At 52.0% G+C, this 19,762-nt stretch overlaps 1 protein-coding gene across 2 annotated transcripts; it reads right to left on the bottom strand.

Annotated features, from left to right (window-relative positions):
* Positions 1-7,562: 7,562 nt before the first annotated feature.
* Positions 7,563-19,477, bottom strand: Arrdc3 (arrestin domain containing 3). Of its 2 annotated transcripts, XM_004841678.3 has the most exons (8): positions 18,945-19,477; positions 15,594-15,675; positions 14,007-14,154; positions 12,962-13,064; positions 12,294-12,550; positions 11,567-11,729; positions 11,225-11,379; positions 7,563-9,496 (listed from the first exon to the last, which is right to left on the bottom strand). In XM_004841678.3, the coding sequence occupies exons 1-8, from the start codon at positions 19,222-19,224 to the stop codon at positions 9,440-9,442; spliced, it is 1,245 nt and encodes a 414-aa protein (XP_004841735.1). In that variant the 5' UTR covers positions 19,225-19,477; the 3' UTR covers positions 7,563-9,439. The 2 variants fall into 2 exon arrangements, with proteins under 2 accessions (XP_004841735.1, XP_021111424.1); XM_021255765.2 differs by lacking the exon at positions 14,007-14,154 and having other exon boundaries at positions 18,945-19,052.
* Positions 19,478-19,762: the final 285 nt, after the last annotated feature.

Below are 19,762 nucleotides of genomic sequence, written 5' to 3'. Positions count from 1 at the left end.
AAGAACTTGCTAAGTCACTAAATTGCCCAGGTGGCTTAAATTTGTGAGCCTCCTGCCTCGGCCTCCACAAGTGCTGGGACTACAGGCCTCACCACCACGCCCAGCTCAGTGTTATTTGCCCTCTTGACACTTGTCACCAGGCGTGAGCGGCCCACACTCCTAGCGCCGGAGGCTCTGCACAGCCTGCTGACCCTGAGGGGTTGCACAGGCAGGGACATCCCGCCCAGCGCGGCCGCAATGGGCGCGTGGATACCGCGTCTTATCCGACTTCTGAGCAGGGGCTGTCGCCACCCGGACTGCGGAGATATGGAGAGCAGGCGCACTGTGCACCATCCAAGGTCACAGCCCCGCAGGCTCAGGCGGGGACTGAGCACACACGCACGGTGTTCTTCCCAGGGAGGAGCAGGCCCGGCCCCTCAGCGCATGCGCAGTGACTGATAAATGAAAGGTGAGCCGGGCGGGGTGGACTCCTGGAGTCCCAGCACTCGGGAGGCTGAGGCAGGAGGATCACTAGCAGTGAGGCCAGCCTGAGATATATAGTGAGGTCCTGTCTCCAAAACAATGAATAAGTAAATATCGTCTTTCTTTTTCAATTCTTCTTAGCGTGAGGGCCCCTGGGCGGTCTGTAATGAGCCGTTCGTGGTGGTGGGGAGTCGCTCCGCACACCCGACGCATCCTGGGACTGCGGGTTGCATTGTCTTTGCAGAGTCGTGCTCTCAGCCGGGCTGCCCGGAAGAAAGATGTGCACTTCGGAGTGAAAGTGTCACCCGCTGCTGGGGCCATGGGGTGACCCTGGGCATCTCGGCTGGGCTGCCTGAGTCTCCCCCATTAGCCTGGGGCTAGAGTTCGATGGCAGCCGGGCCCCTGGAACTCACAGGAAAGCTGTGCTGTAGCGGGCACCATTGCACATGCCTGCGATCCCAGCACTCGGGACGCTGAGGCAGGAGGATTGCCGTGAGTTTGAGGCCAGCCTGGGCAGTTTTGCAACTTAGCAAAATCCTGTCTCAAAATAAAAAGAAAAAAAGGGGGGGCTGGGGCGGGACTCAGAGCACAGGCCCTGGGTTCATTCTCAGTACTTGAAAACAGAACAAAGTGAACAAAACCACGACAGAAAAACAAGCAGAACAGCAGCCGGCACCAGGCCTCTGCCATCAGTGCAGTGCGGGAGGAGGCCGGGCTTTTTCCCTGCACCCGGCAGGCAGCCGGTTCCGTAATGAGTCACCTGGCAACTGGAGCAAGGAAGTGCCAGCCTTTCTGGGAATCCAGAGCAAAGGGGGGTAGGGCTCCCCGCCAGGCAGACAAGGCAAAAGGGCAGGAGGAGAAGTGTCTGGATTCCTGGAGGAAATGTGCACTCCTTCAGATACTAAACAATTAAACACAGATCCAGGCTGCGTGGCGCACACCTGTGACCCCAGCCTCTCGGGAGGCTGAGGCAGGAGGATCACTGCAAGTTCAAGGCCAGCCTGGGCTGCACAGTGAGACATTGTCTTGAAAAACAAAACAAAATAAAAAACACCAAGATAGACTCCAGCCCTTGACATAAACGCATTGGAAACTCAGGGCATCCCCCAGGGGCTAATCCACCAGGTCGTCCATGTGTGGCCCTGCTCTCCCATTCCTGTCATCTGCTGCCATCACAGGCTCCGGCCCCGGTGATGGACGTGACCGGGATCACCCTCACGTCACAAAGCACTGTGGATGGGAAGTCCAGTGGGTGACAATCTTCCGAGTTCCTGCGAAACCCTGAGCGGCCCCCACGGTGCAGGTGCCTATTGGTGCCGGCCTTGTATAAGCCCCTAACATCCCCGAGTATACGAGTGTGTGTGTGTGTGTGTGTGTGTGCGCGCGCGCGCGCGCATGCATGGTGCTGAGTTTGTGCTACATCCCAACCCTTTAAAAAATGTTCTTTACTCTGAGACAGATTCTTGCTAAGTTGCTCAGGCTGGGTTTGCATTTTCAATCCTCCTGCCTCAGCCTTCCAGGGTGCTGGGATCACAGGTGTGCACCACCACGCCTGGCTTACTTGGGGACTTGTTATCACTGCTCCATACAATTGACCACTGAAGTTAAAAACTGGGTGATGCACACCTGTAATCAGGAGGATCAGAAATTTGAGCCCAGCCTGGGCAATTTAGTAATTTAGTGAGACCCTGTCTCAAAATTTAAAAATCCTCAGGATCACAGAAGGAGGAAGAGGGGCAAGGGAGGAGGGGAAGGAGGGGGGAGGGGAGGGGATGAGAGGCGGAAGGGGGAGGATCATGGGCTGCAGAGCCCCAGGCAGCTCCCCAGTGTCTATTGTGTTATTTTTAGTGGCATCAGAGACTGCCTTGCTTCCAGATACCCCTTGTGGGGCTGCCAGAGTCTCTGAAATTGCATATTTAATTTCCTCAGGTGAGTCACAAACTGTGTGGAGCCAGGAATGTGCTCAGGATGAGCCCCTGACCCTGGGTTCAGGTTATCAGAATCATAAGGAGTGGATGCCCTCCTGTGAAACACAACAATAAGAATTACCAAGTCCTAGGCAGTAGGAGTGCCAGGGAGGGCACAAATTAAACTTGAGTCATGTTATTAAACAAATTAAAAACTCGAGTCATTAAACGAGGCCATATTCAGGGAAAAACGGTATTAGGCAACTCTGGTTTTGTTTTTTTTGACATGGGGTCTTGTTACGTAGTTCAGGCTGACCTCAAGTTTGAGGGGGTCTTCCTGCCTCAGCCTCCTCAGTGCTGGGAGCACAGGCTTGTGCCACCATGCCTGGATCTTGAGGCAGTGTCGCTGTCCTGGGACCCCAGAAGTGTGCTTACCACCTGTGTGTGTGGCCTGGTCCACCCCAGGCTGTGCTGTGTATGCCAGTGGTGGGGAGTGCAGCGTGGTGACCCCAGGCTGAGGGATGGAGCAGAGACCAAATCTGGTCGGGGGGGAAGGGTGAGGCAGAGCTGCAGGGGCTGGCACCAGGCTCGCTGTGGTACAGGGCCACTTTGTACTGTTGCTACCAGCACAGCGCATTTTTATTAAAGCAACCAAAGCAAGCTCATAGAAGAGAAAAACATCAAGATACTGACAGAGCCATGCGTGGTGGCACATGTCTGTCATCTCAGCAGAGGAGGGTGAGGCAGGAGGACCACTGCCAGTTCGAGGCCAGCCTGGGCTACAAAGTGAGTTCAAGGGCAGCCTGAAATGCATAGTGAAACCCTGTCTCAAAAAGACAAAAAAGAAAAAAAAAGATATTGATAGAGTACAAAAAGGGACTGTTCTGCTGGATGCATCTTGTAGCTTGGGAGGATTTTTGTTTTGTTTTGTTTTGCTTTGTTTGGTGCCGGGGATTGAACTCGGGTTCTTGTGCTAAAGGAGAGGTTGCACGTTTTTTTTTTTTTTTTTTTGGTACCGAGTTTTTTTTTTTTTTTTGAGACAAGGTCCTGCTATGTAGCCCAAGCTGGCCTCGAACTTGTGGCATTCTGCCTGCCTCAGCCTCCCAAGTGCTGGGACTACAGGTGTGTGCCAACCTGCCTTGCCGAGAGCATTTATTTTTAAATTTTTGTTGTTGTTTTGGGACAGAGTCTCACTATGTAGTTCAGGGTGGACTTGAACTCACATTTTGGCCTAGACTGGCCTCCAACTCTCGGCTATCCTCCTGCCTCAGCCTCCTGAGGGCTGCGTTACAGGCGTGCATCACCATGCCTGGGTGTTATCTCAGTTTCGAAGATGTGGAAACTGGGAGCAGACAGGTAAGGAACTTCTTCAAGCTTTCACAGCTTGTACAAGACTAAGCCGGGGTTAGAACCCAGGCAGCCTGACTCCGAAGCTGCATGCTTGGCTCGTGTCGTGGGTTTTGCCCCTGGGCTCACCGACCTCCCAGTGGTACCATCGGGTGGGTGGGGGGGTCCCCGACAAAGAAGTGGACGTGACAGAGAGCCGCTGTGGTGGGGTTACCGCCGGGGACACTGGAGGAGCAGAGTCCTCAGCACAAGGGCAACCTGGGCTGGTTCCGCCCATGACAATCAGGCATCAGATGCAAGTCCTAGCCAGGTCCAGAGTGAAGTTGCCCTGTGGACTCCGGAGGCCGAGGGAGGAGGATTATTGAGCCAGCTTGTGCTGCTTAGCTCTTGCATCAAAAATAAATTATATATATGAATATATATACCTTGAACTCACTATGTACCCCACGCTCCTGCCCCAGCTCTCTGAGATCCTCCTGCCTCAGCCCCCCGAATGCTGGGATTACGGGTGTGTGCCACCACGCCCGGCTCAAAAAACAATTTTTTTTTTTAAATGGGGATATAGTTCAGCAGTAGAGTGCTTGCCTAGCATGCACAGGCCCTGAGCTCAGTCAGTCCCCAGCATCAGGGACAAACAAGAGGATGACGGGCTAACTCTTTGGAATGGAATTAAAGACAGAACGAGCTGGTGTGGCTCTGTTCCGTTCCGGGCAGCAGCTGGGCGGCGCTTGGGGCGGAGTCCAGCTCTGCAGGGGCGGAGTCCAGGTCTGCAGGGGCGGCCAGGGAGCATGGCTGCTGCTGGGAGCCCGGTCAGGCACGGTGGTGATGGTGTCGGAGGCGGAGACTGAGCCAGGGAGAAGCCTGACCAGCTGACCCTCAGGGACTTCCCTTTTTCTTTCTTCCTTTCTCATTTTGGGTTTGTTTTCTAGACAAGATATGCAGCACAGGCTGGCCTCGAGCTCCCAGCGATCCTACTGTCTCAGCCTCCCGATGACTGTTGTGCGAAGCCTTTTTCTTTCTCCCTTTTATCTTCTTTTTGGTCCTCAAGGACGGCTTTTTTCTCTGATCAGGACAGTCAGCTCCCAAGCCCCATGGCCTCTGCCCACCTCCAGCTTCTGCACACCCCCGGGAGTGCAGTCCTCAGTCCCCTAGCATCCCTCGGCCTTTGCCACACCCTCCGGGTCAGAGCTGCGCCCCAAGTGCCTGCTGGCTCCACTGCAAAGGGTTTTGTGCTGAATTCAGCGCCGAGCCTACCTGTGATCCCAGCACTCAGGAGGCTGAGGCAGGAGGATCTCCGCAAGTTTGAGGCCAGCCTGGGCTACATAGTGAGTTCAATGCCAAGCTGAACTGCATAGTGAGACCCTGTCTCAAAAACCAAACCAAACCAACAAACAAAAAAACAAACTGAAAAATCATCAGCTCCAGCTTCTTGCTGGGTGGAGCTGGCTTCCAGTTTCTCTACTGCTGTCTGTCTAGTGCTGCTTTTTTTTTTTTTTTTTTTTTGGTATCAGGGATCGAACTCAGGACCTTGTGCTTGCGAGGCAGGCAGAACCACTGAGCTAAGTCCCCAGCCCCTGTCTAGTGCTGCTTTAAAGGCCTGGGTCAGCGGTCTCGATGATTCCTCAGCTCCTCTCTCTCTCTCTCTCTCTCTCTCTCTCTCTCTCTCTCTCTGTGTATGGTTTATTTTTTGAGGCAGGCGCCGGAACCACTGAGCTAAAGGGAAAGGTCTTTCGGTGATGCTCCTGCCTCAGCCTCCCGAGTGCTGGCTGGACCCCCTCAGAGCACTGGCAGCCAGCCCTTGTGAGGGAGGGCGTTTGTGTCTGCCTAAGGAATGAGCAGACACCTGGCCCAGGCATGAAGGAAATGTACCAGCCCGGCTGGCTGGGTCAGGTTTCGGGCATCACTGGGCCAGGCTGCTGTGCCAGGCCTGTCTTGTGTCGCAGTCTACCCCCCTGCCCCTTTTTTGGTTTTTTGAGGCAGGGTCTCACCATGCAGTCCAGGCTGGCCTTGAACTCACTGTGGAGCCCAGGCTGGCCTCACTCATGGTGATCTTCCTGCCTCAGCCCCCCGAGTTCGGGCACTGCAGACTTGAGCACTGCTTGCTGCTCACAGGAGCTGACTTTCTCCCTGCACAAAGGGGTTCAGGGGCCCAGGGCGCCCCGGGGTCATCCATCCCCTGTCAACGTCAGGCCCCCCCGGGGAGGAATGCGGTCCTGGCCAGCACACGGTGACCCACCTTTCCCTGTAACACACACAGCCTCCCCCGGGGCCCCTGGCTTCACCTCCCATTGGCAGCAGAGCTCCGCTGCCCTTTGTGCAGCAGCTGCTGTGACTCATGGCCTGGTGGCCTCGGGGACAAGGTGTGCCAGTCTAGCGGTGCAGGCTGCCTGCAGTCGACCTCCCACCTCCCCTCCTCTCGACTGCAGTTTGCTATTCTGCAGGTCTTGGTATTTTTGAGACAAGGTCTCGCTGTGTAGCCCAGGCTGGCCTGGAACTCACATCAATGCGCCTGCCTCAGCCTCCCGCGTGCTGGGATCACAGTTGTGCGCCACCACGCAGTCTTCCTCCTCCCCACTGTCCTCCCTTGAGCCCAGCCAGAGCTCCTTCAGTGGAGAGAGGGGAGAGGATGCTTTCTTCTCAAACTGCTGTTTCCTGTCCTAAGTTTTCCCAGGGCCAGGGATTTAGCTCAGTGGTGCCGCCTCCTGCCTCGCAAGCCCAAGGTCCCGAGTTCGATCCCCAGTAGGTACCAAAAAAAAATTCTTTCCCTATTGCTGGGCACATTGGTGCATGCCTGACTCTGACACTGGGGACACTGAGGTAGGAGACCACCTTTCCATAAATTCCAAGCACAAGCATCACTTGGAAGTGTAGCCAACACTGAGTAAAAGGCCACTTGCTAACGCCACTGGCCCCAGTGGAAGCAGGGTGAATTCGGGGTTGCAGGCAAGAGAAGGGGTGCCCTTGGCCTCGGTGTGGGGCCCCGGGTGTTGACAACAGCTTCACCTCCGCCGCCCCCCCTACCCCGCCCCGCCCTGACTCCCTTTCCTGCCTACTCCTCGAAGGACTTGTGAGCGGCTGGGTTGTAAGGCTTGCAGTGCTTTTGGGAAACTGGTTATGGATGTGTATCCAATTTGTGTGAAATGACTACAAATGTACACTAAATCTGTACAGACGTGAACTCACTTTTGGGAGTATTGGACAATTGCATAGTAGGGCACAAATTGATAACCCAGGTGTCATGCATAAGCAAGCAAAGAAAAATTCTAATTGTGATTCTGAAAGAACTTCAAGTTACCCATCACTGTTAAAATTTCAATTCTCTTAATACACACACATGCACGCACATATATATTGGTACTAGGGATCAAACTTGGGACCTTGTGCTTTCAAGGCAGGCGCTGGAAACACTGAGCTAAATCCCTGGCCCCAAACATTTCTGGCCCAGGCTGTCCTCAAACTTGCATTGATCCTCCTGCCTCAGCCTCCTGAGATGACAGGTGTGCCCCGCTGCATCCAACTGTTCTTAATATTTAGAAAAAATCAATGCAAGTGTGTTTCCAGACACAGCATTTCGGGAGTAGCCTGGAATCTAAAATTCCTTGGTGAAATCTGGCTCACATTTAAGACTGAAATTTCTATACCCCTAACTTACATGCCCACTGTGTCCATAACTTATTAAGTCAAGCAACCATCAGCATTCACAATTCCTTTAAATGCTCAGTTTTCTTTTAGTGCAGATTTAGAAATAATTCTTACCAGAATGGCTTGGTTTAACTAGTTATTAACAGTGTTTACAGGTGTGGCAAATTACTAGTAAGATCAAGATTTAAATAAATCTCCAAACAGTTATACAAAAAAGGAAAAAAAACCACTTTATTTTCCACAAGGAAGAGCGATAGGAAAAAGTAAATCATTTCCCACATATTGTTTTCTTAAAACAGAGCCTACAAGGACATACATATTCAGCACCAAATAAAAAAAAAAAAACCAGAAAGAGAAGTTACAAACAGCCATAGTATATAATCTGGAAAGCAGACATTCAATATTGCACTTTGTTTTGCTAGTATTTTGGATTTGACTTTTCCTAATTGAAAAATCAGGAAATCTTGAATATGGAATACAACTGTGAACCTCACACCTTGTATCCGGAACTGACCAATATATAGAAAAGGTAATGCCTCTAAATGAGTAAAGAAATACTTTAATGGGGAAAATAAAACTTTATTTGATAAAGTTTCCTAACTCCGTGTCACTCTGGGCCAGAGCCAGGGATGGGATGGGGTGTGCTGTGTGCCACACTACACACACAACATTGTTCCCTACTTGGTCAGACAGGGACAGGAGGGGCTCCGACGACCCCGAGAAGAAAAATCCACCAAATGCCCTGTTGCACAAAATTCCACTAGCTTCTCTTGAGGGGCGACATTCACAAAATGATTTAGGAATAAAATAAATGTTTCACCCCCATTTCCTTTTTCTCTGGTGCGAGTCTGCTAGGGCACCCAAACCCTTTAACAAGATTCACTTTTATGCTGGACTTGCTTCATCCTGTCAGCACTGCGTTCAACATGAACTGTCATCATGTTTCTCAAAGGCCGCTTATGGAAAAGCCTAGGTTTTGTGGGAAGCGGGAAGACAGCGTGGACCCCTGCTCTTCAGCCTCAGGCAGAGCGTCCACAGCGACCCGCCACAGCCAAGACGCCGAGTTTCGTGAGAAATACCGGAGCGGAATTCCTTCTTCAAAAACACAAGAGGGCCAGGGATTTAGCTCAGTGGTTTGCCGCCCGCTGCGCGTGCAAGGACCTGAGTCCAATCCCTGGTACAAAAAAAAAAAAAACAAAAAAAAACCAAACCAAAGAAAAGAAGTACACATGGAACCTCACAAACTGCAGCTGTTTTCACGAATGCTGGCACATCATGGTCCAACTGTACATTTTCTTGGAAATAAACTATGATTTGCCAATGTCACCCCTTTAGTATTTTAACAATCTATTCTTAGAACCAGAGCTGCTTATTTAGCAAGTTATAAAAAATAATTTCCATTAAAAAACCCAAAAATACCCGGCAACGGCGCAGCAGACCCTGCGGTGAGTGGGGTGTGCGTCTCCCGCGAAGCCCCAGCGGGTGGCCAGGTCCCAGCACTCAGTGGTCACTGCCACCTCGGTGTGTGCCCCATCTCCAAGTTTCCCCTCTCTGAAAAGCCAACCAAATCAACAAATAACAGAAAAAGGAAAAAACAAAAGAAATGAACAGTGCAAGGAAACACAGAGCATTCCGATGTTTGGCAAGTGACGCGTTCACCTGAGATCAGTGACTCGGGCAGGGTGGCGCTGCTCACTGTGCAGCTGGAGGCCACGCCTCACACGGGACAGACAGGCGGCCGCCCGCTGTGGCCTCTCCGTCCCCTCCGCTCCCCCGTGAAGCCGGGATCTGCGCTGGAGGGGACATGGCCGCCCGGAGACGCCCGCTGCCACCCAGGGTCATGCTCCGCTGAATGGGAACAAAGCTGCAGTGACATCGAACCGCACAGGGAAGCGTCGAGCGTGTGCAAAATTCAACTCAAAGAAGGAGCCGGTGGGCGCCTCCTGCCTCGAGGTCCCAGCCGCTGTCGCTGCGTCCTCCGGGCTGGGGCAGCCACTAGCCCCAAGCCACCTCACGTCTCCAAGGCCTCTTCGTCCTCGGCCGCAAGGGCCACAGTTCGGAACTGCACAGCCCATGGGCCCTCAGCGGGACGGGCAGGAGGGCCTGTCATTGGTCGCTGGCTCCGGGTTTGGGTCCACCTGTGGGGAACCACACGGGGTCAGTGTGCCCACTGCCTGGTGCCTGTGCCCCGCTCCTCTTGGGAGAGGGCACCACCTCTCCACGCAAGAGTGACTTGGCTTCTCCCTGGGGCTCAGCGCCCTGCCCCTGTCCCCGGCCTGGCCCACACCTCCCAGCAGCGTCTCTTCCTGTGACCCCACGCTTCAGGGCCAGGAAAATGGATCTGAAGGAAACAGGGAAAGGACTTCCAGTGACTCAGGCCTGAGCCTACTCGAACGTGTTGAGAATGTTAAATGATCTAAGTTCATCCCGAAGAGGGACTCAGAGGGTGCTGAACATGGAGTCCCCTGGAGACAGGAACCTCCAATCAGGGCAAAAGTGACAACCGACGGCAGCATGCTCTGGGAGAGGTGGTGCAGGCCTGGGAGCCAGCACTCTGGAGGTCAAGGCAGGAGGATTACCAGTTCAAGCCCAATTGGGGAAACTCAGCGAGACCCTCTTTCACAATAAAAAATTTAAAAATAAGGAAAGGGTTGGGGACATATCAGGAAGGCTCTGGGTTTAACCCATGCACGGCAAATAAAGATCAGGTATTATTACATCACATCGAAACACAACAACGACAAAAAACAAAACCCAAAACCAGCGTAAGAACAAAACCTTAGCTCTTCCTAGCAATAAAGCCAGGCATGGTGGTGCACACTTGTGATCCCAGCACTCCTGAGGCTGAGGCAGGAGAATCACTGTGAGTTCAAGGTTGGCTTGAACTGCACAGCAGACCCTGTCTCAAAAAAACCACAAAAAAAAGGACCAAAAGAAAAGCAGCGCAGCCAAGCCAAGCCAAGCCAAGCCACTTGAAGAGCAAAACCAGTTCCCTTCTTGGCCAAGTGAACTATGGAATACCGTACTGCAAAACAGTGTAAACCACAATAACCCAAAGAACAAGCTGGAACCTGGGACCTGCAAAACCACGTTGCTTTAGGCCAACTTCAAAGGTCCTCAGAACATGCATCTCAGCCTGGGTCTTTGTGAAAACCCTGAACAGCTACATCTGCCCACTCCTGCCCGCATCTGCTGTCCTTCCGGCTGGGAGGACATGCACTCCTCAGGGTTCTCAGAGGCTGCTCTGCTCTCCACGGAGCCGCGCTCTGGGCACTGCTGACCTAAGCCTTTGTCTGAGTTGTACTCTTCATTCCCAAGAGCAAGCAGGCAAAGCCCATCCTATAAGCATCCAGCTGCCTGAGATGAGGAATAAAAATAGTCCAACAGTGCACGAATGCTGCTTAAGAAGGTGTCTGGAAGTATACTATTTCCCCTGATGAGTTAAGAATGTTAAAACATCCAAAAATTAAACTGCAGGCTAAGACTGTAGCTCAGTGGCACTGTGCCTGGCCTGGCAAGTGCAAGGTCCTCAGTTCGATCCACAGTACCACAAAAAAACCCACAAAACTTCAGAAGGATCACATGTAAGATAAGTTCTTGATTCAACATGAAATTAGGCCATTAACTTCATTTCTACAGTAACAAGTGACAGCCTTCCTTCAGTGACGAACTTAAGTCAACCGGACACTCTGAACTGAAACTGAAGTAGCTGTTCTAAATTACTTCATTCATTTGCTTCTTTGAGACAGGGTCTCGCTGTGACATCCAGGCTGGCCGCATGGCCCCGCAGCCCCTGCTCTTCCCAGGACACCAGGGCCTCACTGAGTCCCTAACAGGTCTTCAGTGCCTGAGCCACCAGTGCTCACCTCTGAGTAGAGTGGCGGGGGCAGGAAGCGGAACTCCTGGATGTAGGCGAACAGTGGGCCCTGCAGCGCACGCTCGAAGTCCTCGCAGGTGCTGCTGGGTACCAGGTTGCTGCGCCGCTGCTCCTCAGTGACCACGTCTGCATAGCTGGGCGGTGCTGCAGGAACAGGAGCCAGGATTCAAACATGATTTACATGAGGGGCGGAACCCTAAATTAGCTCGAGGGCACATCTATTCTGGGTAGGCAGAGAAAACCAGCTAGGGCTGCGGAACAAAAGCAGGAGGTTCTAAACACCACAAGAACAAGAGGACGCAGGTGTGGGTGGACACGACCGGCGCATTACCTTCGGGCCGCTCTGGGAGGGTCAGGCCAAGCCAGTTCATGTTCATGCTGCACTGGCTGCTCACGCTGGAGGTACGGCTGCCGAACGGGTGCAGGGGGATGGTGCCGATGACAAGCGGCAGGTTCAGGAACAAGTCCATGGCGCCGGGAATATCCACGTATACCTGCGCGATGGAGGGCACCTCCGGTGAGAGGCCAGGCGCTTTCCTTTCTCTTGCTATTTATTTAGGTATTTGAGACAGGGCCTCGCTATGTAGTTCAGGCTGGCCTCGAACTCAGTAATCCTCCTGCCTCAGCCTCCCCAGTGGTGGGATTACAGGCATGTGACACCACGCCTAGCTATGATTTTTCTTTTTAAAAACAATAAATTTCCAGGCCAGGGATTTAGCTCAGTGGTTCTGCTCCTTGCCTCGAAAGCATAAGGTCCTGAGTCCGATCCCCGGTACCAAAAAAACCCCCCAAACCCCCCAATTTCCATGCTTGTTGATCCCCACTTGCTTTATGCTTTTGCTTATATGCACGAGAAGTTTCTCACACCCAATACTGTACCCGATGCTTGTCCATAAGGTAAGTTAGTATATTACACTCTAAACGGTGAGATTATCACGTGCAACTTCTCCCAACACCGGGGACGACTGTATCTGAGTCACCCAGGGTGAGAGCGGAACGGCACCTTCCACCTGAGCCCTGGCTGCCCGTGATTGTCCCCGAGCCCGCTGGCCACGCACCATGAGCGCATACTCCACGCGGATGATGCTGCAGTCCAGGATAGAGGGTGACACGGGCGGAATCTTGAGTGGCCGGCCGTCCCACGTCTCGGTCTTCCCAGATGACAGCGACTCCCCACGCAGGTTGGCCACCAGCTGCTTGACCTCCTTCATCTTGCCCTTGGCATAGAAGGCCTGTGTCTGGTAGACAGCGGCCTTGGGCACCACCATGCGCGACGAGCAGTTCTCTATCTCCGCAAAGATCTGGATGGACTCGCCTGGGGAGGGGCTTCCGGTTAGACCGTGGAGCTCAGGTGGGCAGGCCCCGACCACATGGAGGACTGTGGGCCAGCAGGGGAGCCAGGCACTCACAGGGCCAGGGGCTGAGCTAAGAGGGCCCAAACTACCCTCAATCTGTGCAAGCAAACTAGGTAAGCACAGTTTACAGTACCTTACCAAGGACTACTTACTACTGTGGTTGTATTTGACAGGCAGCCTACATTTATACACAAAAGCAAAGTGATAAAAGACTTGGTTTTTTTGAGACAGGGTTGATTGGTCAATGTAATGCAGGCTGGCCTTGAATTTCAGAGTGATCTGCCTGCCTCAGCCTGAGTGCTGGGATCACAGGTGTGCACCACCAGGCCCAATCGAGAAGGACTTTGTGGGGAGAGCAGTCTTAGACGTACCTGGGGTGTAGCCCTTCCTCTCGATTTTGGCGCTTAAGGATATTGGGCCTGAGGTACAGAACCAGCAACACAGGGTCTTTTCCTTTGTGCCTGCTTGGGGTGACTGTAACGAAGAAAGAGAAAGTGATCAGTGTACGAATTGGTAAAATACAACAATATTTTTTAAAGTTTTTAATACTCGAATATTTTAAAATAGTAGTCTAAATTCTTGGAAAATGTACAAATAATTGTGTTGCTTTTTTTTTCCTCCCCTGGACCAAAATACTTTTCCTCCCAATGCCTTCTGAGTACCCTTACTTTTGTCTTTAAATAAACTTAGTTTTAATTCACCTAGTTACACAGACAGTAATTAAAAACAAAAAAAACCCTTTCCAAGTTCCATTTAAATTACCTTAAGGGAAGGCAGCACAGGAAGTAGGTTGGTTATAATCTCAAATGTTAACATCTTTCTTGGAGAATGTAAAAACCCATGTTAAAATGGTGTAATTTTAAGGTTCATTCTTACTTGCTTTAAAGATGTTACCATTTGTTTAAACCAAACAGTTTTTGAAGTCAAATTTGAATTAATCTCATAAAATACAATGAAAAGATTCATTTTAATAAAGGAATTAAGTTTTTTCCATGAAAGCAATGATTCCCCATCATTTGACAACTATCCCTAATTGGAATAATGCAAGGCAGTCGACTTTGTGACGTACGCTCAGGTGATGTGACACTGTCTTGCAGTGAGCCACACTTCTGTTCCTCTCCACTAGAACTGGCCAGGAACAGAGCTTTCATTACACAGACATGTTCCGGGCTGGGGCTGTGTCACCCCACATACTGGTCTCACTTTTAAATTTACTTAAAGTCACTGCAGTATCAAAAAATGGGCAGACTCTTCATCGACTTGTGGAGCTCTTGATGATTTAAAAATTGAAGTATTTATGGGACTTAAAAATAAAATCACTACTTCAAAGTTATGAAAATTGAGTAGTTGAGGTGATTTATTCTTTAGTATTCAGATGCCAAAAACAAAGAATGAAGAATTTTAGTCTTTTCTTACCAGTAATGAAGGAGTGTTGATATCTATATGCTCAAAGACTGTAAATTCCTTCTTTAATTTTACTGGTAGAAGCCAAGGCCTGTGCAGTTCGGCTCTCACCCAATAGCGCACACTGCCATGCCGGCCTTCGAATGAGGTAGCAAGTGGTCTGCGTAGAATATAAAGGTCAATACATTAATCCTACCCCCTCTGAGCACGGTGCAGCAGGGCGGAAGTGGTGACAGAGCTACTGCGGGTCACCAGGGAGGAGCAGACATCTGAGTGGGCAAAATTCCCAAAGGGATAAGTCAGTGGGGAAAAAACCTCTTACTTCCAAATAAAATAGATAGCAATAGTTTCATATAGAAAATTTGCTGTAAGAAGCCAGAAGAATACAATCCCTTTAAACTAAGAAGAGGCTACTTTTAATACTTGGTGGCAAAATTATAACTGAATGAACAATTCTTGAAAAGGTCAAGAATTTCATTCAGTAAGAAAGTTAAGAGTGGCTCAACTATTCCTGTCCAGCGATTCTGGACACTGGCGAATGATTCAGACCAAACTGCTGTATTTCTCAGTTAGGAATCGCCACCTCTTTCTATACAAGCGATGAAGGTCTGGAAGAGGCTTAGGATAATTGTTAGTTTCGAACAGCTTACATTTCATAAAGCCCAGGAAACTCTGAAGAAGTGCTTTTACACTTCCCAGTTGATCCATCTTAATTAAATTCCTTGGCTGTGTTTGCCAACTACGACTTAAAAAAAAACAACAAACTCAAAATATTCCTATGACCTATATCAAAAGAATCAGAACTGCTTTTGAACTGTTAGATTTTCAAGATTTACTACTTTCCAAAGGTTTGGTTTTAGTTATGTAGCTCTCTTATTTTCATTAGCAAAATACTCAACATTCAGTTATTTACAAGGTAGAGTGCTAGCTTAGATCGGAGGAGCACAGATTTTGCAAACAATGTTTATTTTGCATTTTAGATTCTCACCGTAACATATATACAGCACAGAGAAATAAAATTCAGTAACTCTGGTTTACAAATAGTTTGTTCAGATATAATACTTAGAAGGAACATTTGTGAACCATATGTACATTAACTCAAGTCCCAGAATTAACAGAACAAATACATAGTTATCTCCATTTGACACATGACAAATTCTACATAATCTTAAATTTATCTTCCAGAACAGTAAGTTCGCAAGTTTTAATATCTGTTGATTAGGATTAGCAAAAGAAGATAGTTTTTATGAACAGACCGACAAGCATTCTTTCTAATGATGCTGTCAGTGTTTACAAAGTGCTCACTCTCACCAGCACCTCCCATTCGCTTGTGTTAAGTGAAATACTACTCATGGCTGGAGACAGGCTTTAGGAAGGGTTCCTAATAATCGAGCTTGCTTTCTGTAATTTTGCCACACTAGATTAAAAAATAGCTTCTTATGTTTAATATATTGTTTTCCTCTAGCAAATTTCTGCAATGAAAAGGGTTTTTTTTTTAAAAAACACAAAAAAACCTAAAGAAAGCCAGTTTCGATTATGTGACTGTGAAAGGCTGCTTTGCCCTGGGTGTGGATCTGCGGCCTGGCTCAAGGGACTTACGTTTGTGGAAGCTCGAAGCTGAACTCGTACTCATGCCTGCCGGAGTGGATGGTGTGGAAGCCGTCTTCGGAATTATCCTCATCTGAGACAGAAAGAGAACAGAAAACCCCTTTAGACGCATGTAGGCTCAGGGCGGGCACCGCCTTAATAAAGGTGCTCGGTAATGGTAATTAACAAGCGCGGCCCAGGCCTGGGACTCTCAGATCTGAGTTCTAATTCCAATTTCCTCACTTCCTCTGGATCACGACCCACAGGCTTTTTTGTCTTTTATGAAAAATGACCCAAAGGAGGAAACGTCCACGTCTAACGTAGCAGTTCATCCTCAACGGGCCACTCGGGTCTCCAGTTAGCACTGCTGCTCGTGAAGTTGTTTCCTTCAATTAAACTACTGAGGGCCCGGGGCTGACTGTCCATGTAAACGTGAAGATATGCCGGTTTCAGGGGACTGACGCTGACATCGTGAGAACACACACGGTACACGGGAGACCACGCGTCACGACGCCAAAACCACTAGAAAGCTTTGGTTAAAAAGGCTGGGAGTTCTAAAAAGAGCAGCGATGTTTTAATATTGGCTTCCTAAAAATACGGAGCGGCCTGGAACAATCCCCAGGTTGCCGTAGCAACAGCGCAGGGCCGCCCCTCCTCTAGGCGGACGCCGGAGGACTCGGCGGCTACGGGCACCGGCCCCCCGGCTTCTTTGCGGACTCGCCCTCTCCTCCCCGGCGGGGAACAGACACTCGCGGACCCAGGGGAATCCCACGCGCGCCCGAGGGGGGCCCCCGGCGGCGTCACCCAACTTTCCCTCGCCAAGCGCCAATGCTGACCGAAACGGACGCGGCGACGGCGGGGGAAGGCTCGCCAGGGTACTTTGGTCCGCGAGCCCGGCCGCCGAGTGAGCGTGGGGGGGGGCTCGGAGCGGGGCGCCCCGAGTTCGCCTCCCGCCCCGCTCCCTTTTTGTGCCAGCTCAGCAGCTCCGCGAAGCGCGCTGCGCGCCCGCCCGCGCCGTGGTAAACAAGTGCCTGGCTGTCAATCAAGAACTAGATCCGAGCAGGAGCGGACCGGCCTAAACCGGCGCAGACAGAACCCAGCCGGCCGCGGCGCGCCACCGCCCGCCCGCGCGCGCGCCCTATACATACGGCATACGTCTGGCCCGCGCACGCGCAGCCCAGCCCGCGGCCCGGGGGCGGGGCGTCGGGGCCGGCGCTTCCTCTTCACACGCCCCAGCCGGCGACCGGTTCTAGCTGGCTCGGGCCACCCGGACACCTTGGCAGGGGCGGCAGGCGGGGACGCGGGGGCGGGAGCGGGGCCGCCGGGAACAATGGGCAAAGGCGGCGACGCCGGCCAGGCCCCCACCCCGAGGACCGCGCGGGAGCCGCCTCGCCCCGCCCTCCCGGCCCTCAGCCAAAGTCCAGGGAGCGCCAGGCCGCGGCGGGACAGGTTGGCAGCCACGCCCTGTCCCCGCCAGACCCCGCGCGTCGCGCACCCAGAGGGCCGAGCCGGCTCCCGGCCAGGTTCCCTGGGAATGCGGCTTCTGGCCAAAGTTGCGCGCCCAGCCGCTCGGCATCCATGAGGCTGGCGCTGCGGCTCCCACTGCGCACTCGGGACCGGGGCCACTTCCCGAGGTGCGGCTCGGGGGACACCGGCGCGCGGGGCTGGGCGGGGGCGGCTGCTCGGGGGACCTCACCGGCGCACGCCGGTTCCGAGCCTCGCCCAGCAGCGCCCGGCGCGTCTCCCCACCCGCCTGGCCCAATCCAATCAGCGCCTGGCATCACCTTAGCAACAGGCTAACAAACCGGGCTCCGCCTATCGCCGGCCGCCGGGGGCGGGGCCTCCGTGACCAGGCTAGTTTGAGAGCTCCCACTTCCAAGTCATTGAAACTATTCCAGGCCGGGCTCTCCACGCGCGGCGGGGCCCTGGGGACGGCTGGAGGGGCTCCGGGCACTTAGTTTTCTTTACCGTGGAATCTGAAGGCAACTAATGAGACGATGTTTGTACCCACAGCTCACTGTTCTACTTTTCCTCCATTTTAAGTCAACTCCCTAAACCCTTTTTTCTGTTCTTGGCTGTTATAAAAGGCTGCAGGTCCAGAAAGCTTCAAGCACAAACTTCCGTGTCTGCTTTTCAGCACAGAGCGGGACTGTCACTGGGCATCTGCATTTCCTACCTAAACGCGTGGAGAGATCGACTAGACATTAGTTCCAGAGGTAACGCGCCTCTGCGTAACTATCAAGATCCTACTAAAGAACTAGTTTCACCTTAATATTCTCAAAAACGATGCTTGAATGCTGTAACTCAAAAGCATCCTTCGTTTGCCTCAGGTCAACGACCACTTGCCTAGAATGTACATTTTTAATATAAAAAAGGAGGTAAAATACATCTCTAGTGCTGAAAAGCCAACATTCAAACTGAATACTGCATTAAAAAGGAGAAGCACAAAAATTACATAACCAGTTTTAACATTATATTCTTCTTGGGCTGGGAATTAAGTCATCCCCACCACCTGACGCGTGCAGCCAATCTGCGCAGAGCACAGCGAGCGCCCCTCCTCACCACCCCCTAGAACTGGTCCGAAACAGGATTGAACCGCTTCTAACAAAGGGTGGAAACTTAGAAAAACAAGCTTAGAGTCGCCTAGATTTCCACAATGTAACCATTTAAACAATAGATGGGCAATCTCAGGACCCCCTCTCCCTCTGACAAGCCTGGATCTCCCTCGTAGAAGCCAAAATCAAATCCCGTGTGCCGGGGACTTCGCAGTGCCACCGGACTGCCGCGGGTTTCATTGAACGCACGGTCCAAAGTTACAGGCATGATCCTTACAAAAAAGGGAGACTCCCCCGGGTTGGGTTTTCACACTGACTTCCTAGCTACACTAGTAGTGAGAGGTGCTATCCTTTAAAAATAAAGAAAGCTGGGGGGTAATTTCTAAAGGAACTGGAAATAACAGGGAGCAAACACGTGGGGGTGTTGCTACCATATGTCAAAATAAGCTACAGCAACCTTTTATCAAAAAACAACCGTCGGTGATTTAAAGTCTTTTGCATGGCAGCGTGAAAACCAAATCCATGCCTTAACCTCCCGGAAAATGTTTCCTCGCTGGGTCTGTGTTCAGATCGAAGGTCGGCAAAGTAAAGGGAAAAAATCTAACAGGGGACTGCAGCTTTTAGGGATTCGTGTGAAGCCGCAGGAAATCAGGCTGCATCTCTAAGTGGGGTGCAGATGTCTCGGGGTGCGCGCGGCCCGGACGAGCCGGGAGGCGCAGTGCCTAGCGCTCGCCCCGCGGAGGCTGCAGACCGGGCCAGACCGGGCGGCCGTGCGCCTCCGCCAGCCTGCACTGCCGGCTGCACTCACCTCTCTCCGGCCCGATGAGCGTGTCTTTGTGGTTGAAATACTCGACTTCCTCGGTGTAATTCTGCGTATAGGCAGTGTTGGAGCCGGCGTTTCTCGATTCCGTCCAGCGCACTTTCGCGTGTCCTCTTGCGTGGATCTTCAAAGATTTCACTCGAATTTCCCCGGTAACTTCTAAATTCACCCTTCCTGAGACGGTATCCCCGCTAGAGTACACGGGGACATTGCTGTCATTGAGACAGTCAAAGCTTATCGTCAAACTCTTCACCTTCCCCAGCACCATGATTATAACAAAACCTATAAAAATATAATGTGAGACCAAAAGGGGGGAAAAGTCAAGATCGCATATAAAATGTGATCTTCAGACACTGATCGATGTCTGTGCCGTGCAAGAAGAAAAGAAAATCTTGCAGGCCGGATCAGTGATTCTCTAAATAGTTCATTGAGATTTCTTAGGAAGTCAGGGCAGCCGAGGCTGCCGCCGCCGCTTCCAGCACTCCAGCTAGTCTCAGTGGTCTCCTTACAAAGACGGGCGGCCAGAGCCTGCCAGCTCACTTTAAGAGCAGTTTTGTGAAAAACAACCCCAGTGCGCACGCGCACACCGCGGCTGCGGTCCGCCCTCCCCGCGCGCCCCCTCCGGCGTGCGCGCTCGCTCGCTCGCTCTCGCTCTCTCTCTCCACGGCTGCGCGCGGGCGTGGAAGGTGCGGCGCTACGCGGAGGCGGCGCGCGGGCAGGGGCGAGGCCGGGCTGTCTCCCCTGCGCGGCCTCGGCGCCCTCGGGAGCCCTGGCCGGCCGGGGCCTAGGAAGGGGCCGGGGACGCC

Source organism: Heterocephalus glaber, unplaced genomic scaffold, assembly GCF_053883595.1.
Source record: "Heterocephalus glaber isolate CG9 unplaced genomic scaffold, H.glaber_assembly_v1.0 deba00001465, whole genome shotgun sequence".
Taxonomy (NCBI): domain Eukaryota; kingdom Metazoa; phylum Chordata; class Mammalia; order Rodentia; family Bathyergidae; genus Heterocephalus; species Heterocephalus glaber.
Note: the sequence above shows the minus strand (reverse complement) of the source record. Positions and strands in the feature narration are given on the sequence as shown.